Source organism: Coregonus clupeaformis, chromosome 9 (assembly GCF_020615455.1).
Source record: "Coregonus clupeaformis isolate EN_2021a chromosome 9, ASM2061545v1, whole genome shotgun sequence".
Classification (NCBI taxonomy): Eukaryota; Metazoa; Chordata; class Actinopteri; order Salmoniformes; family Salmonidae; genus Coregonus; species Coregonus clupeaformis.
This window is the reverse complement of record NC_059200.1, coordinates 13,425,789-13,443,651: the sequence shown is the minus strand read 5'-3', so window position 1 is coordinate 13,443,651 and position 17,863 is coordinate 13,425,789. Positions and strand designations below refer to the sequence as shown.

The following is a 17,863-nucleotide window of genomic DNA, read 5'->3' as shown; positions in this document are numbered from 1 at the left end:
TCTGCTAACATCAAGGCGGTGACCCGATCCCGTAGGTTCATGCTCTACAACATTCGGAGAGTACGACCCTGCCTTACACAGGAAGCGGCACAGGTCCTATTCCAGGCACTTGTCATCTCCCGTCTGGATTACTGCAACTCGCTGTTGGCTGGGCTCCCTGCCTGTGCCATTAAACCCCTACAACTCATCCAGAATGCCGCAGCCCGTCTGGTGTTCAACCTTCCCAAGTTCTCTCACGTCATCCCGCTCCTCCGCACACTCCACTGGCATCCAGTTGAAGCTCGCATCTGCTACAAGACCATGGTGCTTGCCTACGGAGCTGTGAGGGGAACGGCACCTCCGTACCTTCAGGCTCTGATCAGTCCCTACACCCAAACGAGGGCATTGCGTTCATCCACCTCTGGCCTGCTGGCTCCCCTACCTCTGCGGAAGCACAGTTCCCGCTCAGCCCAGTCAAAACTGTTCGCTGCTCTGGCACCCCAATGGTGGAACAAGCTCCCTCACGACGCCAGGACAGCGGAGTAACTCACCACCTTCCGGAGACACTTGAAACCCCACCTCTTTAAGGAATACCTGGGATAGGATAAAGTAATCCTTCTACCCCCCCTTACCCCACCCCCCAAAAAATTTAAAAAAAAAAAATATATATATATTGTAAAGTGGTTATCCCACTGGCTATAAGGTGACTGCACCAATTTGTAAGTCGCTCTGGATAAGAGCGTCTGCTAAATGACGTAAATGAAAATGTAATGTAGAGTGTAGTAGTAATGTACTGTAGTAGTAATGTACTGTAGTCGTAATGTACTGTACTAGTAATGTACTGTAGTAGTAATGTACTGTAGTAGTAATGTGCTGTAGTCGTAATGTACTGTAGTCGTAATGTACTGTAGTAGTAATGTACTGTAGTAGTAATGTACTGTAGTAGTAATGTACTGTAGTAGTAATGTACTGTACATTTGACTTAACAAACGAGGATCGGATGTCGTCAACCTTCTTTTCAAAATGGTTGACGAAGTCATCCACAGAGAGGGAGGAGGGAGGGGGAGGAGGAGGATGATTCAGCAGGGAGGAGAAGGTGGCAAAGAGCTTTGCCCAACAACACCACCACTCTGGTCAAGAGGGCGCAGCAGCGTCTCTACTTCCTAAGGCGGATGAAGACATTGGGCATGCCACCCCAGGTCCTCTCCAAATACTACCACTGTACCCATCCAGAACATCCTGACCAGTTGCATCATGGCCTGGGAAGGGATTTGCTCCGTCCACGACCTCAAAGCCCTCCAGTGGGTGGTGAAGACAGCCCAGGACATCACTGGGACAATGCTCCCACCATCCAGGACATCACTGGGACAATGCTCCCACCATCCAGGACATCACTGGGACAATGCTCCCACCATCCAGGACATCACTGGGACAATGCTCCCACCATCCAGGACATCACTGGGACAATGCTCCCACCATCCAGGACATCACTGGGACAATGCTCCCACCATCCAGGACATCACTGGGACAATGCTCCCACCATCCAGGACATCACTGGGACAATGCTCCCACCATCCAGGACATCACTGGGACAATGCTCCCACCATCCAGGACATCACTGGGACAATGCTCCCACCATCCAGGACATCACTGGGACAATGCTCCCACCATCCAGGACATCACTGGGACAATGCTCCCACCATCCAGGACATCACTGGGACAATGCTCCCACCATCCAGGACATCACTGGGACAATGCTCCCACCATCCAGGACATCACTGGGACAATGCTCCCACCATCCAGGACATCACTGGGACAATGCTCCCACCATCCAGGACATCACTGGGACAATGCTCCCACCATCCAGGACATCACTGGGACAATGCTCCCACCATCCAGGACATCACTGGGACAATGCTCCCACCATCCAGTATATCACTGGGACAATGCTCCCACCATCCAGGACATCACTGGGACAATGCTCCCACCATCCAGGACATCACTGGGACAATGCTCCCACCATCCAGGACATCACTGGGACAATGCTCCCACCATCCAGGACATCACTGGGACAATGCTCCCACCATCCAGGACATCACTGGGACAATGCTCCCACCATCCAGGACATCACTGGGACAATGCTCCCACCATCCAGGACATCACTGGGACAATGCTCCCACCATCCAGGACATCACTGGGACAATGCTCCCACCATCCAGGACATCACTGGGACAATGCTCCCACCATCCAGGACATCACTGGGACAATGCTCCCACCATCCAGGACATCACTGGGACAATGCTCCCACCATCCAGGACATCACTGGGACAATGCTCCCACCATCCAGGACATCACTGGGACAATGCTCCCACCATCCAGGACATCACTGGGACAATGCTCCCACCATCCAGGACATCACTGGGACAATGCTCCCACCATCCAGGACATCACTGGGACAATGCTCCCACCATCCAGGACATCACTGGGACAATGCTCCCACCATCCAGGACATCACTGGGACAATGCTCCCACCATCCAGGACATCACTGGGACAATGCTCCCACCATCCAGGACATCACTGGGACAATGCTCCCACCATCCAGGACATCACTGGGACAATGCTCCCACCATCCAGGACATCACTGGGACAATGCTCCCACCATCCAGGACATCACTGGGACAATGCTCCCACCATCCAGGACATCACTGGGACAATGCTCCCACCATCCAGGACATCACTGGGACAATGCTCCCACCATCCAGGACATCACTGGGACAATGCTCCCACCATCCAGGACATCACTGGGACAATGCTCCCACCATCCAGGACATCACTGGGACAATGCTCCCACCATCCAGGACATCACTGGGACAATGCTCCCACCATCCAGGACATCACTGGGACAATGCTCCCACCATCCAGGACATCACTGGGACAATGCTCCCACCATCCAGGACATCACTGGGACAATGCTCCCACCATCCAGGACATCACTGGGACAATGCTCCCACCATCCAGGACATCACTGGGACAATGCTCCCACCATCCAGGACATCACTGGGACAATGCTCCCACCATCCAGGACATCACTGGGACAATGCTCCCACCATCCAGGACATCACTGGGACAATGCTCCCACCATCCAGGACATCACTGGGACAATGCTCCCACCATCCAGGACATCACTGGGACAATGCTCCCACCATCCAGGACATCACTGGGACAATGCTCCCACCATCCAGGACATCACTGGGACAATGCTCCCACCATCCAGGACATCACTGGGACAATGCTCCCACCATCCAGGACATCACTGGGACAATGCTCCCACCATCCAGGACATCACTGGGACAATGCTCCCACCATCCAGGACATCACTGGGACAATGCTCCCACCATCCAGGACATCACTGGGACAATGCTCCCACCATCCAGGACATCACTGGGACAATGCTCCCACCATCCAGGACATCACTGGGACAATGCTCCCACCATCCAGGACATCACTGGGACAATGCTCCCACCATCCAGGACATCACTGGGACAATGCTCCCACCATCCAGGACATCACTGGGACAATGCTCCCACCATCCAGGACATCACTGGGACAATGCTCCCACCATCCAGGACATCACTGGGACAATGCTCCCACCATCCAGGACATCACTGGGACAATGCTCCCACCATCCAGGACATCACTGGGACAATGCTCCCACCATCCAGGACATCACTGGGACAATGCTCCCACCATCCAGGACATCACTGGGACAATGCTCCCACCATCCAGGACATCACTGGGACAATGCTCCCACCATCCAGGACATCACTGGGACAATGCTCCCACCATCCAGGACATCACTGGGACAATGCTCCCACCATCCAGGACATCACTGGGACAATGCTCCCACCATCCAGGACATCACTGGGACAATGCTCCCACCATCCAGGACATCACTGGGACAATGCTCCCACCATCCAGGACATCACTGGGACAATGCTCCCACCATCCAGGACATCACTGGGACAATGCTCCCACCATCCAGGACATCACTGGGACAATGCTCCCACCATCCAGGACATCACTGGGACAATGCTCCCACCATCCAGGACATCACTGGGACAATGCTCCCACCATCCAGGACATCACTGGGACAATGCTCCCACCATCCAGGACATCACTGGGACAATGCTCCCACCATCCAGGACATCACTGGGACAATGCTCCCACCATCCAGGACATCACTGGGACAATGCTCCCACCATCCAGTATATCACTGGGACAATGCTCCCACCATCCAGTATATCACTGGGACAATGCTCCCACCATCCAGGACATCACTGGGACAATGCTCCCACCATCCAGGGATTCGAAATGGTCGGTGATGAAGCCCCCTCTATCCTGTGTGTTGTTCAGATGAAGCCCCCTCTATCCTGTGTGTTGTTCAGATGAAGCCCCCTCTATCCTGTGTGTTGTTCAGATGAAGCCCCCTCTATCCTGTGTGTTGTTCAGATGAAGCCCCCTCTATCCTGTGTGTTGTTCAGATGAAGCCCCTCTATCCTGTGTGTTGTTCAGATGAAGCCCCTCTATCCTGTGTGTTGTTCAGATGAAGCCCCCTCTATCCTGTGTGTGTTGTTCAGATGAAGCCCCTCTATCCTGTGTGTTGTTCAGATGAAGCCCCCTCTATCCTGTGTGTTGTTCAGATGAAGCCCCCTCTATCCTGTGTGTTGTTCAGATGAAGCCCCCTCTATCCTGTGTGTTGTTCAGATGAAGCCCCCTCTATCCTGTGTGTTGTTCAGATGAAGCCCCCTCTATCCTGTGTGTTGTTCAGATGAAGCCCCCTCTATCCTGTGTGTTGTTCAGATGAAGCCCCCTCTATCCTGTGTGTTGTTCAGATGAAGCCCCCTCTATCCTGTGTGTTGTTCAGATGAAGCCCCCTCTATCCTGTGTGTTGTTCAGATGAAGCCCCCTCTATCCTGTGTGTTGTTCAGATGAAGCCCCCTCTATCCTGTGTGTTGTTCAGATGAAGCCCCCTCTATCCTGTGTTACTGTGTTTTGTACCTCTTTTTCTTGCCCAATCAGCTCATGTCTTGAGATGTATTCCCGACTCCAGGAACTTAGGAATCGGAACCAGAATGGACTCCAGTATTTCTGGATATTAACAGTCTCATCCTTTTCCTCCTGTAGACTGAGGATCCGTCTGGCTGAGACAACATGGCTTCTGACAACACACAGCGCAGCTACTCCATCATCCCATGCTTCATCTTCATAGAGGTAAGACTGTCTGTCTGTCTCTGGTGTTACCTAATAACAGGTAGGACAGTGATCATAGAGGTCTCTGTGTGTGTGTGTGTGTGTGTGTGTGTGTGTGTGTGTGTGTGTGTGTGTGTGTGTGTGTGCTATTATAATTTTTCTAGCACATGTAGAGGGTTAAGTCGATTTAGGAACTCTCTCTCCCCACTCTCTCTCTCTCTTCATGTCTATTTGAGACAGTGTTTTCAGCCCCAGCTCCATATTTAATGAACAGTTCTGCCAAAGCCTTTTAATCACAGTGAACCATCTTGAGACGCTGTACATCAAAGCCTTTGCCTGGGAGAAGAATGACATGCTTAACATAGCACATTCACAATTCTGTCAATAATCTTCTCAATTCACTTCCTTATTTTTCCTCTCTCCATCTTTCTATATTCTTTCTTTCTTTCTTTCTTTCTTTCTTTCTTTCTTTCTTTCTTTCTTTCTTTCTTTCTTTCTTTCTTTCTTTCTTTCTTTCTTTCTTTCTTTCTTTCTTTCTTTCTCTCTCTCTCTCTCTCTCTCTCTCTCTCTCTCTCTCTCTCTCTCTCTCTCTCTCTCTCTCTCTCTCTCTCTCTCTCTCTCTCTCTCTCTCCCCTCTCTATCTCCTCCCTCCCTCCCCCTCTCTCTGTAGTCAGCCATCCTAGACTATAGTATTCTGTAGTCAGCCATCCTAGACTGTAGTATTCTATAGTCAGCCATCCTAGACTGTAGTATTCTATAGTCAGCCATCCTAGACTGTAGTATTCTGTAGTCAGCCACCCTAGACTGTAGTATTCTGTAGTCAGCCATCCTAGACTGTAGTATTCTGTAGTCAGCCACCCTAGACTGTAGTATTCTGTAGTCAGCCATCCTAGACTGTAGTATTCTGTAGTCAGCCATCCTAGACTGTAGTATTCTGTAGTCAGCCACCCTAGACTGTAGTATTCTGTAGTCAGCCACCCTAGACTGTAGTATTCTGTAGTCAGCCATTCTAGACTGTAGTATTCTGTAGTCAGCCACCCTAGACTGTAGTATTCTGTAGTCAGCCATCCTCGACTGTAGTATTCTGTAGTCAGCCATCCTCGACTGTAGTATTCTGTAGTCAGCCACCCTAGACTGTATTATTCTGTAGTCAGCCATTCTAGACTGTAGTATTCTGTAGTCAGCCATCCTAGACTGTAGTGTTCTGTAGTCAGCCATCCTAGACTGTAGTATTCTGTAGTCAGCCATCCTAGACTGTATTATTCTGTAGTCAGCCATTCTAGACTGTAGTATTCTGTAGTCAGCCACCCTAGACTGTAGTATTCTGTAGTCAGCCATCCTAGACTGTAGTATTCTATAGTCAGCCATCCTAGACTGTAGTATTCTGTAGTCAGCCATCCTAGACTGTATTATTCTCTAGTCAGCCATTCTAGACTGTAGTATTCTGTAGTCAGCCACCCTAGACTGTAGTATTCTGTAGTCAGCCATCCTAGACTGTAGTATTCTGTAGTCAGCCATCCTAGACTGTAGTATTCTGTAGTCAGCCATCCTAGACTGTAGTATTCTGTAGTCAGCCATCCTAGACTGTATTATTCTGTAGTCAGCCATTCTAGACTGTAGTATTCTGTAGTCAGCCACCCTAGACTGTAGTATTCTGTAGTCAGCCACCCTAGACTGTAGTATTCTGTAGTCAGCCACCCTAGACTGTAGTATTCTGTAGTCAGCCACCCTAGACTGTAGTATTCTGTAGTCAGCCATCCTAGACTGTAGTATTCTGTAGTCAGCCATCCTAGACTGTAGTATTCTGTAGTCAGCCATCCTAGACTGTAGTATTCTGTAGTCAGCCACCCTAGACTGTAGTATTCTGTAGTCAGCCATCCTAGACTGTAGTATTCTGTAGTCAGCCATGCTTGTTTCTCTGCTTCAATGTTAATTTTAGCTGTTATGATTTGACTAGTGAAACTGTGTATGTTTAAACACTGACCCCTGCTGGCAGAGAGAGGACCTGGTGAAACTGTATATGGTTAAACACTGACCCCTGCTGGTAGAGAGAGGAGCTGCATCTGATAAGAAGCTGCTTAACTTAGGGATACTCAAATCTGGACCTGGATTCCAGTTAAACTTTTTACCTAGTAGTTAATTGCACTCACCTGTTTCTCCAGGTCTAAATCAGTCCCTGACAAAAGGGCAAGAATTTAAATCAGCAGTGAAAATAAACTCAAGGTTCAGATTTGAGTGTCCCCAGCTCATAGAGTATGATATGACTACAGCTTTAACCAGTAACAGAAAATTAACATACCAAAACCATTTGCCTAATGATGAATTATTTCAAGATGTTATGATTATTTCTGTAATTAAATCGGAAATTATGGCGTGTCAGATTGGACCACAGGAGGCAGCTGAGGGAAGAACGGCTCATAATAATGGCCGGAACCGAGCAAATGGAATGGCATCAAACTCCTGGAAACCATGTGTTTTGATGTATTTGATACCGTTCCACTAATTTCGCTCCAGTGATTACCATGAGCTCGTTCTCCCCAATTAAGGTGCCACCAACCTCCTGTGGATTGGACCATTGACCAGCAGGCTTTGATTGTGTGCTATGCAAAAGTTCTCAATTGTAAAGATATCTTAATAGAAAATTATTCAAGTAAAAGTGAAAGTCACCCAGTAAAATACTTATTGAGTAAAAGTAAAAACGAAAATGTACTTACAAAAAGTACTCAATTGTCATACTTCAGTAAAAGTAAATGCTATTAATCAAATTCCGGTTATTAGGCAAACCAGACGGACAGGGGCACACTCCCACACTGACATTATTTACAAACGCAGTATTTGTGTTTTAGTGAGTTAGCCAGATCAGAGGCAGTAGGGATGACAACGCGTTATATTGATAGGTGTGTGAATTGGACCATTTTGCTGTCCTGCCTGAGCATTTGAAATGTAACTTTGAGCATTTGAAATGTAACTTAGTACTTTTGGTTGTCAGGGAACATGTATGGGAGTAAAAAGTACATATTTTCTTTAAGGATGTAGTGAAGTAAATACTACCCCAAAAATCAACTGTAGTACTTCAAATTATTTTTACTGAAGTACTTTACACCACTGGGCTATGATCAAATGGCCCCATGGGCCCTGGCCATACGAAGTGCACTGTGTAGGGAATAGGGCTTCCCTAAAATGGTTTTGCTCCGAACCAGATTAGTGCCGTGGGGACTAATGTTAACAAAACAAGCACTGGTGACAAACCATTTTAGAACATTTGCAGCACGCTGGTTTTCACAGCATTTCTTTGTTATTTTGAGAAGGGCTAAAGCTGCAGGGGTGAAATGGTCTACAGTGTTGGCCATATCAATATTTTAAATATTTGACTGTGCAGGCTAGCATGAGGGACAAGAAGTAGGTAGCCACAATGAGATTATTTTTCAGAAAAGTCAGCTAACCATGTAAGCTACCTAGGTACAATATAACTAGCTAGCTAAATCAAATCAAATCAAATCAATTTTATTGGTCACATGCGCCGAATACAAGAGGTGCAGACATTACAGTGAAATGCTTACTTACAGCCCTTAACCAACAGTGCATTTATTTTAAACAAAAAAAGTAAGAATAAAACAACAACAAAAAAAGTGTTGAGAAAAAAAGAGCAGAAGTAAAATAAAGTGACAGTAGGGAGGCTATATATACAGGGGGGTACCGGTGCAGAGTCAATGTGCGGGGGCACCGGCTAGTTGAGGTAGTTGAGGTAATATGTACATGTGGGTAGAGTTAAAGTGACTATGCATAAATACTTAACAGAGTAGCAGCAGCGTAAAAGAGGGGTGGGGGGGTGGGCAATGCAAATAGTCCGGGTAGCCATTTGATTAGATATTCAGGATTCTTATGGCTTGGGGGTAGAAGCTGATAAGAAGCCTCTTGGACCTAGACTTGGTGCTCCGGTACCGCTTGCCGTGAGGTAGCAGAGAGAACAGTCTATGACTAGGGTGGCTGGAGTCTTTGACAATTTTTAGGACCTTCCTCTGACACCGCCTGGTATAGAGGTCCTGGATGGCAGGAAGCTTGGCCCCAGTGATGAACTGGGCCGTACGCACTACCCTCTGTAGTGCCTTGCGGTCAGAGGCCGTGCAGTTGCCATACCAGGCAGTGATCCAACTAGTCAGGATGCTCTTGATGGTGCAGCTGTAGAACCTTTTGAGGATCTGAGGACCCATGCCAAATATTTTCAGTCTCCTTAGGGGGAATAGGCTTTGTCGTGCCCTCTTCACGACTGTCTTGGTGTGCTTGGACCATGTTAGTTGGTTGGTGATGTGGACACCAAGGAACTTCTTGACAGATGCCAGTAATGACATCATAATGTAGGCTTCTGTCTGCGTTGGTGATGCCATGCCATGCCATATGATGAGCTGACAATCCAATAAAACAGATTGGAGATCTTACAACCAGACAAAAAATTCATGTTGATTTGAGAATACAACACAGAAACACAGACACATTATTGCAGGGCTGTGATCTGTAATGAATCAAGATTGGCACTAGTTCAAAATGTACAAATAAGCTAACTGGTATGTAAAGATTAGACATCTTAGTCTAAACAACACTAGATCACTGAGTAGTAACCAGTAGGTTATTATTACTAAAGCGTCATTTCAGGTGAACAATAAAAAAAAATAAATCCAACCTTGCTCTACTGATCTACTGGCTGACCATCTTCTATCCCAGCCCAGGGATACACAACGTGTAAACCTATTACAATTGGACCAGGCTGGAGGTCTGCTGGGCGTGCAGGGTTCTGTTCCAGCCCAGAAATCGCACACGCTTTAAGTTTGAAAAGTTGAATCTGGTGTGTTATTGCTGGGCTGAAACAGAACCCTGCACGCCCAGCAGACCTCCAGCCTGGTCCAATTGTAATAGGTTTACACGTTGTGTGCGATGTTTACGTGTATTTTTTTTATACAACATTTGCTAACATAGGTAGGCCAACACTTATAACCCATGGCATAAAGGATATACCCAGAGTCTCTCGGGAGATTCATTGGGACCCGTCTCTTAATCTGCAAACAGGCTTTCACAGCTTTCCATATCTGAGGAAAGAAAACATCACCAAGAAACAGGCTTCATTATACTCAAATTAGACAGCACTGAATATTATGTTGCTATTATCTCTCTGTCCTCAAATGTTCCCCTCTAGGGACCGGAACTGGAGAATCTTTTCATAATGTCCTCCCACAAAATGACCTGCCCTGTCCAGTAGCCCTGTCCAGTAGCCCTGTCCTGTAGCCCTGTCCAGTAGCCCTGTCCAGTAGCCCTGTCCAGTAGCCCTGTCCTGTAGCCCTGTCCAGTAGCCCTGTCCAGTAGCCCTGTCCAGTAGCCCTGTCCTGTAGCCCTGTCCTGTAGCCCTGTCCTGTAGCCCTGTCCAGTAGCCCTGTCCTGTAGCCCTGTCCTGTAGCCCTGTCCAGTAGCCCTGTCCTGTAGCCCTGTCCAGTAGCCCTGTCCAGTAGCCCTGTCCTGTAGCCCTGTCCAGTAGCCCTGTCCAGTAGCCCTGTCCAGTAGCCCTGTCCAGTAGCCCTGTCCAGTAGCCCTGTCCTGTAGCCCTGTCCAGTAGCCCTATCCTGTAGCCCTGTCCAGTAGCCCTACCCTGTAGCCCTACCCTGTAGCCCTGTCCAGTAGCCCTGTCCTGTAGCCCTGTCCTGTAGCCCTGTCCAGTAGCCCTGTCCAGTAGCCCTGTCCAGTAGCCCTGTCCAGTAGCCCTGTCCAGTAGCCCTGTCCTGTAGCCCTGTCCAGTAGCCCTGTCCAGTAGCCCTGTCCAGTAGCCCTGTCCAGTAGCCCTGTCCTGTAGCCCTGTCCAGTAGCCCTGTCCAGTAGCCCTGTCCTGTAGCCCTGTCCAGTAGCCCTGTCCAGTAGCCCTGTCCAGTAGCCCTGTCCTGTAGCCCTGTCCTGTAGCCCTGTCCAGTAGCCCTGTCCAGTAGCCCTGTCCAGTAGCCCTGTCCAGTAGCCCTGTCCTGTAGCCCTGTCCAGTAGCCCTGTCCTGTAGCCCTGTCCAGTAGCCCTGTCCTGTAGCCCTACCCTGTAGCCCTACCCTGTAGCCCTGTCCTGTAGCCCTGTCCTGTAGCCCTGTCCAGTAGCCCTGTCCAGTAGCCCTGTCCTGTAGCCCTGTCCAGTAGCCCTGTCCAGTAGCCCTGTCCTGTAGCCCTGTCCAGTAGCCCTGTCCTGTAGCCCTGTCCAGTAGCCCTGTCCAGTAGCCCTGTCCTGTAGCCCTGTCCAGTAGCCCTGTCCTGTAGCCCTGTCCAGTAGCCCTGTCCAGTAGCCCTGTCCTGTAGCCCTGTCCTGTAGCCCTGTCCAGTAGCCCTGTCCAGTAGCCCTGTCCAGTAGCCCTGTCCAGTAGCCCTGTCCTGTAGCCCTGTCCAGTAGCCCTGTCCTGTAGCCCTGTCCAGTAGCCCTGTCCTGTAGCCCTACCCTGTAGCCCTACCCTGTAGCCCTGTCCTGTAGCCCTGTCCTGTAGCCCTGTCCTGTAGCCCTGTCCAGTAGCCCTGTCCAGTAGCCCTGTCCTGTAGCCCTGTCCAGTAGCCCTGTCCAGTAGCCCTGTCCTGTAGCCCTGTCCAGTAGCCCTGTCCTGTAGCCCTGTCCAGTAGCCCTGTCCAGTAGCCCTGTCCTGTAGCCCTGTCCAGTAGCCCTGTCCTGTAGCCCTGTCCAGTAGCCCTGTCCTGTAGCCCTGTCCTGTAGCCCTGTCCTGTAGCCCTGTCCTGTAGCCCTGTCCAGTAGCCCTGTCCAGTAGCCCTGTCCAGTAGCCCTGTCCTGTAGCCCTGTCCAGTAGCCCTGTCCAGTAGCCCTGTCCAGTAGCCCTGTCCAGTAGCCCTGTCCAGTAGCCCTGTCCTGTAGCCCTGTCCTGTAGCCCTGTCCAGTAGCCCTGTCCAGTAGCCCTGTCCAGTAGCCCTGTCCAGTAGCCCTGTCCAGTAGCCCTGTCCTGTAGCCCTGTCCTGTAGCCCTGTCCAGTAGCCCTGTCCAGTAGCCCTGTCCTGTAGCCCTGTCCTGTAGCCCTGTCCTGTAGCCCTGTCCAGTAGCCCTGTCCTGTAGCCCTGTCCAGTAGCCCTGTCCTGTAGCCCTGTCCAGTAGCCCTGTCCAGTAGCCCTGTCCAGTAGCCCTGTCCAGTAGCCCTGTCCTGTAGCCCTGTCCAGTAGCCCTGTCCTGTAGCCCTGTCCAGTAGCCCTGTCCAGTAGCCCTGTCCAGTAGCCCTGTCCAGTAGCCCTGTCCTGTAGCCCTGTCCAGTAGCCCTGTCCAGTAGCCCTGTCCTGTAGCCCTGTCCAGTAGCCCTGTCCAGTAGCCCTGTCCAGTAGCCCTGTCCAGTAGCCCTGTCCTGTAGCCCTGTCCAGTAGCCCTGTCCTGTAGCCCTGTCCTGTAGCCCTGTCCAGTAGCCCTGTCCTGTAGCCCTGTCCGCCCTGTCCAGTAGCCCTGTCCAGTAGCCCTGTCCAGTAGCCCTGTCCTGTAGCCCTGTCCAGTAGCCCTGTCCTGTAGCCCTGTCCTGTAGCCCTGTCCAGTAGCCCTGTCCTGTAGCCCTGTCCTGTAGCCCTGTCCTGTAGCCCTGTCCAGTAGCCCTGTCCTGTAGCCCTGTCCTGTAGCCCTGTCCTGTAGCCCTGTCCAGTAGCCCTGTCCTGTAGCCCTGTCCTGTAGCCCTGTCCAGTAGCCTGCACTCTCCCTTTACTGACAGCTGGAGCTGCAATTTCACACTCTTCCATGGCTGTTATCTACAGATGCATTTGGAGACTGTCTTTTAATTTACAATGATTACATCAAGATAGCTAGCTAATAGGAAGTTTGCTAGCTGATGACATTTAATTAACTTAGCTAAACAGTGTGTAAAGTTAGCTAGCTAGCAGCTCAGTTGAGTTAGCCTACAAAGTGGCCTACTGCGTCTGTCTTTTGGGTCCTTTCAAATCAAAATAATCTTCACAGTGTTTTGGGTGGGAGCAAAGCGCATCCAGCAGCCATGTGGACGAATGGAGACAAGGAAGACAAGTGTGTTTGTCACCAGAGCGGTTTAGAACGAGTTGTGCCGTTGGACATTACCAGCGTAATCCACTTTTACATTTCAATAAATATAAATCACAGACTGTCGGCCACACTTGAAACTAGCAACAACTATCCGGACGGAAAACAAGGTATGACAACGACGTGATTTTGTAGGTCAATGCAAGTCAATGCAAGTCGATGCAAGTCGATGCAAGTCGATGCAGGTCGATGCAAGTCAATGCAAGCCAATGCAAAATGCCCATTACACTTCTGTAGCAGTCATTGGTCCAATCCCGAATGGACCCCTAGATCCCCTAGATCCCCTAGATCCCCTAGATCCTACACCTTATGCACTTGTGGAGATCTGAGTGGGTTTGATTAATATAAGCAATATGTTGACACTTTCACCCAGCCTATCAGAGGGTCCGTTGGGGATTGGGCCCTAGCCTATCAGAGGGTCCGTTGGGGATTGGGCCCCAGCCTATCAGAGGGTCCATTGGGGATTGGGCCCTGGACTGAGGAACTTTTTCGGTGGTCATCAAGACCCTCTTCACATCACCTTGGTCCTGGATGTTAGCGACTAACGACCTTGTGGAATAGAGGTGTAACTTGGAAATGAGATTGAATTTAATCTAGCTGGTCGTACAGCGGGATTCAGATGGGCTGTAATTCATGTCCAGGGCTGCATCTGAAATGGCATGCTATCAGGGGTACTGTAATTAATGTCTAGGGCTCCATCTGAAATGGCATGCTATCAGGGGTACTGTAATTAATGTCTAGGGCTCCATCTGAAATGGCATGCTATCAGGAGTACTGTAATTAATGTCTAGGGCTCCATCTGAAATGGCATGCTATCAGGGGTACTGTAATTAATGTCTAGGGCTCCATCTGAAATGGCATGCTATCAGGGGTACTGTAATTAATGTCTAGGGCTGCATCTGAAATGGCATGCTATCAGGAGTACTGTAATTAATGTCTAGGGCTCCATCTGAAATGGCATGCTATCAGGGGTACTGTAATTAATGTCTAGGGCTCCATCTGAAATGGCATGCTATCAGGAGTACTGTAATTAATGTCTAGGGCTCCATCTGAAATGGCATGCTATCAGGGGTACTGTAATTAATGTCTAGGGCTGCATCTGAAATGGCATGCTATCAGGAGTACTGTAATTAATGTCTAGGGCTCCATCTGAAATGGCATGCTATCAGGAGTACTGTAATTAATGTCTAGGGCTCCATCTGAAATGGCATGCTATCAGGGGTACTGTAATTAATGTCTAGGGCTGCATCTGAAATGGCATGCTATCAGGAGTACTGTAATTAATGTCTAGGGCTCCATCTGAAATGGCATGCTATCAGGAGTACTGTAATTAATGTCTAGGGCTCCATCTGAAATGGCATGCTATCAGGGGTACTGTAATTAATGTCTAGGGCTCCATCTGAAATGGCACGCTATCAGGGGTACTGTAATTAATGTCTAGGGCTCCATCTGAAATGGCATGCTATCAGGGGTACTGTAATTAATGTCTAGGGCTCCATCTGAAATGGCATGCTATCAGGAGTACTGTAATTAATGTCTAGGGCTGCATCTGAAATGGCATGCTATCAGGGGTACTGTAATTAATGTCTAGGGCTGCATCTGAAATGGCACGCTATCAGGAGTACTGTAATTAATGTCTAGGGCTGCATCTGAAATGGCATGCTATCAGGGGTACTGTAATTAATGTCTAGGGCTCCATCTGAAATGGCATGCTATCAGGAGTACTGTAATTAATGTCTAGGGCTCCATCTGAAATGGCATGCTATCAGGGGTACTGTAATTAATGTCTAGGGCTCCATCTGAAATGGCATGCTATCAGGGGTACTGTAATTAATGTCTAGGGCTCCATCTGAAATGGCATGCTATCAGGAGTACTGTAATTAATGTCTAGGGCTGCATCTGAAATGGCATGCTATCAGGGGTACTGTAATTAATGTCTAGGGCTCCATCTGAAATGGCATGCTATCAGGAGTACTGTAATTAATGTCTAGGGCTGCATCTGAAATGGCATGCTATCAGGGGTACTGTAATTAATGTCTAGGGCTCCATCTGAAATGGCATGCTATCAGGAGTACTGTAATTAATGTCTAGGGCTCCATCTGAAATGGCATGCTATCAGGGGTACTGTAATTAATGTCTAGGGCTCCATCTGAAATGGCATGCTATCAGGAGTACTGTAATTAATGTCTAGGGCTCCATCTGAAATGGCATGCTATCAGGGGTACTGTAATTAATGTCTAGGGCTCCATCTGAAATGGCATGCTATCAGGAGTACTGTAATTAATGTCTAGGGCTCCATCTGAAATGGCATGCTATCAGGAGTACTGTAATTAATGTCTAGGGCTCCATCTGAAATGGCATGCTATCAGGGGTACTGTAATTAATGTCTAGGGCTGCATCTGAAATGGCATGCTATCAGGGTACTGTAATTAATGTCTAGGGCTCCATCTGAAATGGCACGCTATCAGGGGTACTGTAATTAATGTCTAGGGCTCCATCTGAAATGGCATGCTATCAGGAGTACTGTAATTAATGTCTAGGGCTCCATCTGAAATGGCATGCTATCAGGAGTACTGTAATTAATGTCTAGGGCTCCATCTGAAATGGCATGCTATCAGGAGTACTGTAATTAATGTCTAGGGCTCCATCTGAAATGGCATGCTATCAGGGGTACTGTAATTAATGTCTAGGGCTGCATCTGAAATGGCATGCTATCAGGGGTACTGTAATTAATGTCTAGGGCTCCATCTGAAATGGCACGCTATCAGGGGTACTGTAATTAATGTCTAGGGCTCCATCTGAAATGGCATGCTATCAGGGGTACTGTAATTAATGTCTAGGGCTCCATCTGAAATGGCACGCTATCAGGGGTACTGTAATTAATGTCTAGGGCTCCATCTGAAATGGCATGCTATCAGGGGTACTGTAATTAATGTCTAGGGCTGCATCTGAAATGGCATGCTATCAGGGGTACTGTAATTAATGTCTAGGGCTCCATCTGAAATGGCACGCTATCAGGGGTACTGTAATTAATGTCTAGGGCTCCATCTGAAATGGCATGCTATCAGGGGTACTGTAATTAATGTCTAGGGCTCCATCTGAAATGGCATGCTATCAGGAGTACTGTAATTAATGTCTAGGGCTCCATCTGAAATGGCATGCTATCAGGGGTACTGTAATTAATGTCTAGGGCTCCATCTGAAATGGCATGCTATCAGGGGTACTGTAATTAATGTCTAGGGCTCCATCTGAAATGGCATGCTATCAGGGGTACTGTAATTAATGTCTAGGGCTCCATCTGAAATGGCATGCTATCAGGGGTACTGTAATTAATGTCTAGGGCTCCATCTGAAATGGCATGCTATCAGGGGTACTGTAATTAATGTCTAGGGCTCCATCTGAAATGGCACGCTATCAGGAGTACTGTAATTAATGTCTAGGGCTCCATCTGAAATGGCATGCTATCAGGGGTACTGTAATTAATGTCTAGGGCTCCATCTGAAATGGCATGCTATCAGGGGTACTGTAATTAATGTCTAGGGCTCCATCTGAAATGGCATGCTATCAGGGGTACTGTAATTAATGTCTAGGGCTCCATCTGAAATGGCATGCTATCAGGGGTACTGTAATTAATGTCTAGGGCTCCATCTGAAATGGCATGCTATCAGGAGTACTGTAATTAATGTCTAGGGCTCCATCTGAAATGGCATGCTATCAGGGGTACTGTAATTAATGTCTAGGGCTCCATCTGAAATGGCATGCTATCAGGAGTACTGTAATTAATGTCTAGGGCTGCATCTGAAATGGCACGCTATCAGGAGTACTGTAATTAATGTCTAGGGCTCCATCTGAAATGGCATGCTATCAGGAGTACTGTAATTAATGTCTAGGGCTCCATCTGAAATGGCACGCTATCAGGAGTACTGTAATTAATGTCTAGGGCTGCATCTGAAATGGCATGCTATCAGGGGTACTGTAATTAATGTCTAGGGCTCCATCTGAAATGGCATGCTATCAGGGGTACTGTAATTAATGTCTAGGGCTGCATCTGAAATGGCATGCTATCAGGGGTACTGTAATTAATGTCTAGGGCTGCATCTGAAATGGCATGCTATCAGGGGTACTGTAATTAATGTCTAGGGCTGCATCTGAAATGGCATGCTATCAGGGGTACTGTAATTAATGTCTAGGGCTGCATCTGAAATGGCATGCTATCAGGGGTACTGTAATTAATGTCTAGGGCTCCATCTGAAATGGCATGCTATCAGGAGTACTGTAATTAATGTCTAGGGCTCCATCTGAAATGGCATGCTATCAGGAGTACTGTAATTAATGTCTAGGGCTGCATCTGAAATGGCATGCTATCAGGGGTACTGTAATTCATGTCCAGGGCTCCATCTGAAATGGCATGCTATCAGGGGTACTGTAATTAATGTCTAGGGCTCCATCTGAAATGGCACGCTATCAGGGGTACTGTAATTAATGTCTAGGGCTCCATCTGAAATGGCATGCTATCAGGGGTACTGTAATTAATGTCTAGGGCTCCATCTGAAATGGCACGCTATCAGGGGTACTGTAATTAATGTCTAG

General features: G+C 48.6%; 1 protein-coding gene across 1 annotated transcript in view; it reads left to right on the top strand.

Moving 5' to 3' along the window:
- The window catches only part of LOC121573347 (phospholipid phosphatase-related protein type 1), a 173,055-nt gene that overhangs the window by 42,381 nt on the left and 112,811 nt on the right, over positions 1–17,863 (top strand). Inside the window, exon 2 of the mRNA XM_041885247.2 lies at positions 5,165–5,251. Within this exon, the coding sequence (XP_041741181.1) occupies positions 5,192–5,251 (60 nt within the window). The 5' untranslated portion in view covers positions 5,165–5,191. The remainder of the gene's footprint in view (positions 1–5,164; positions 5,252–17,863) is intronic.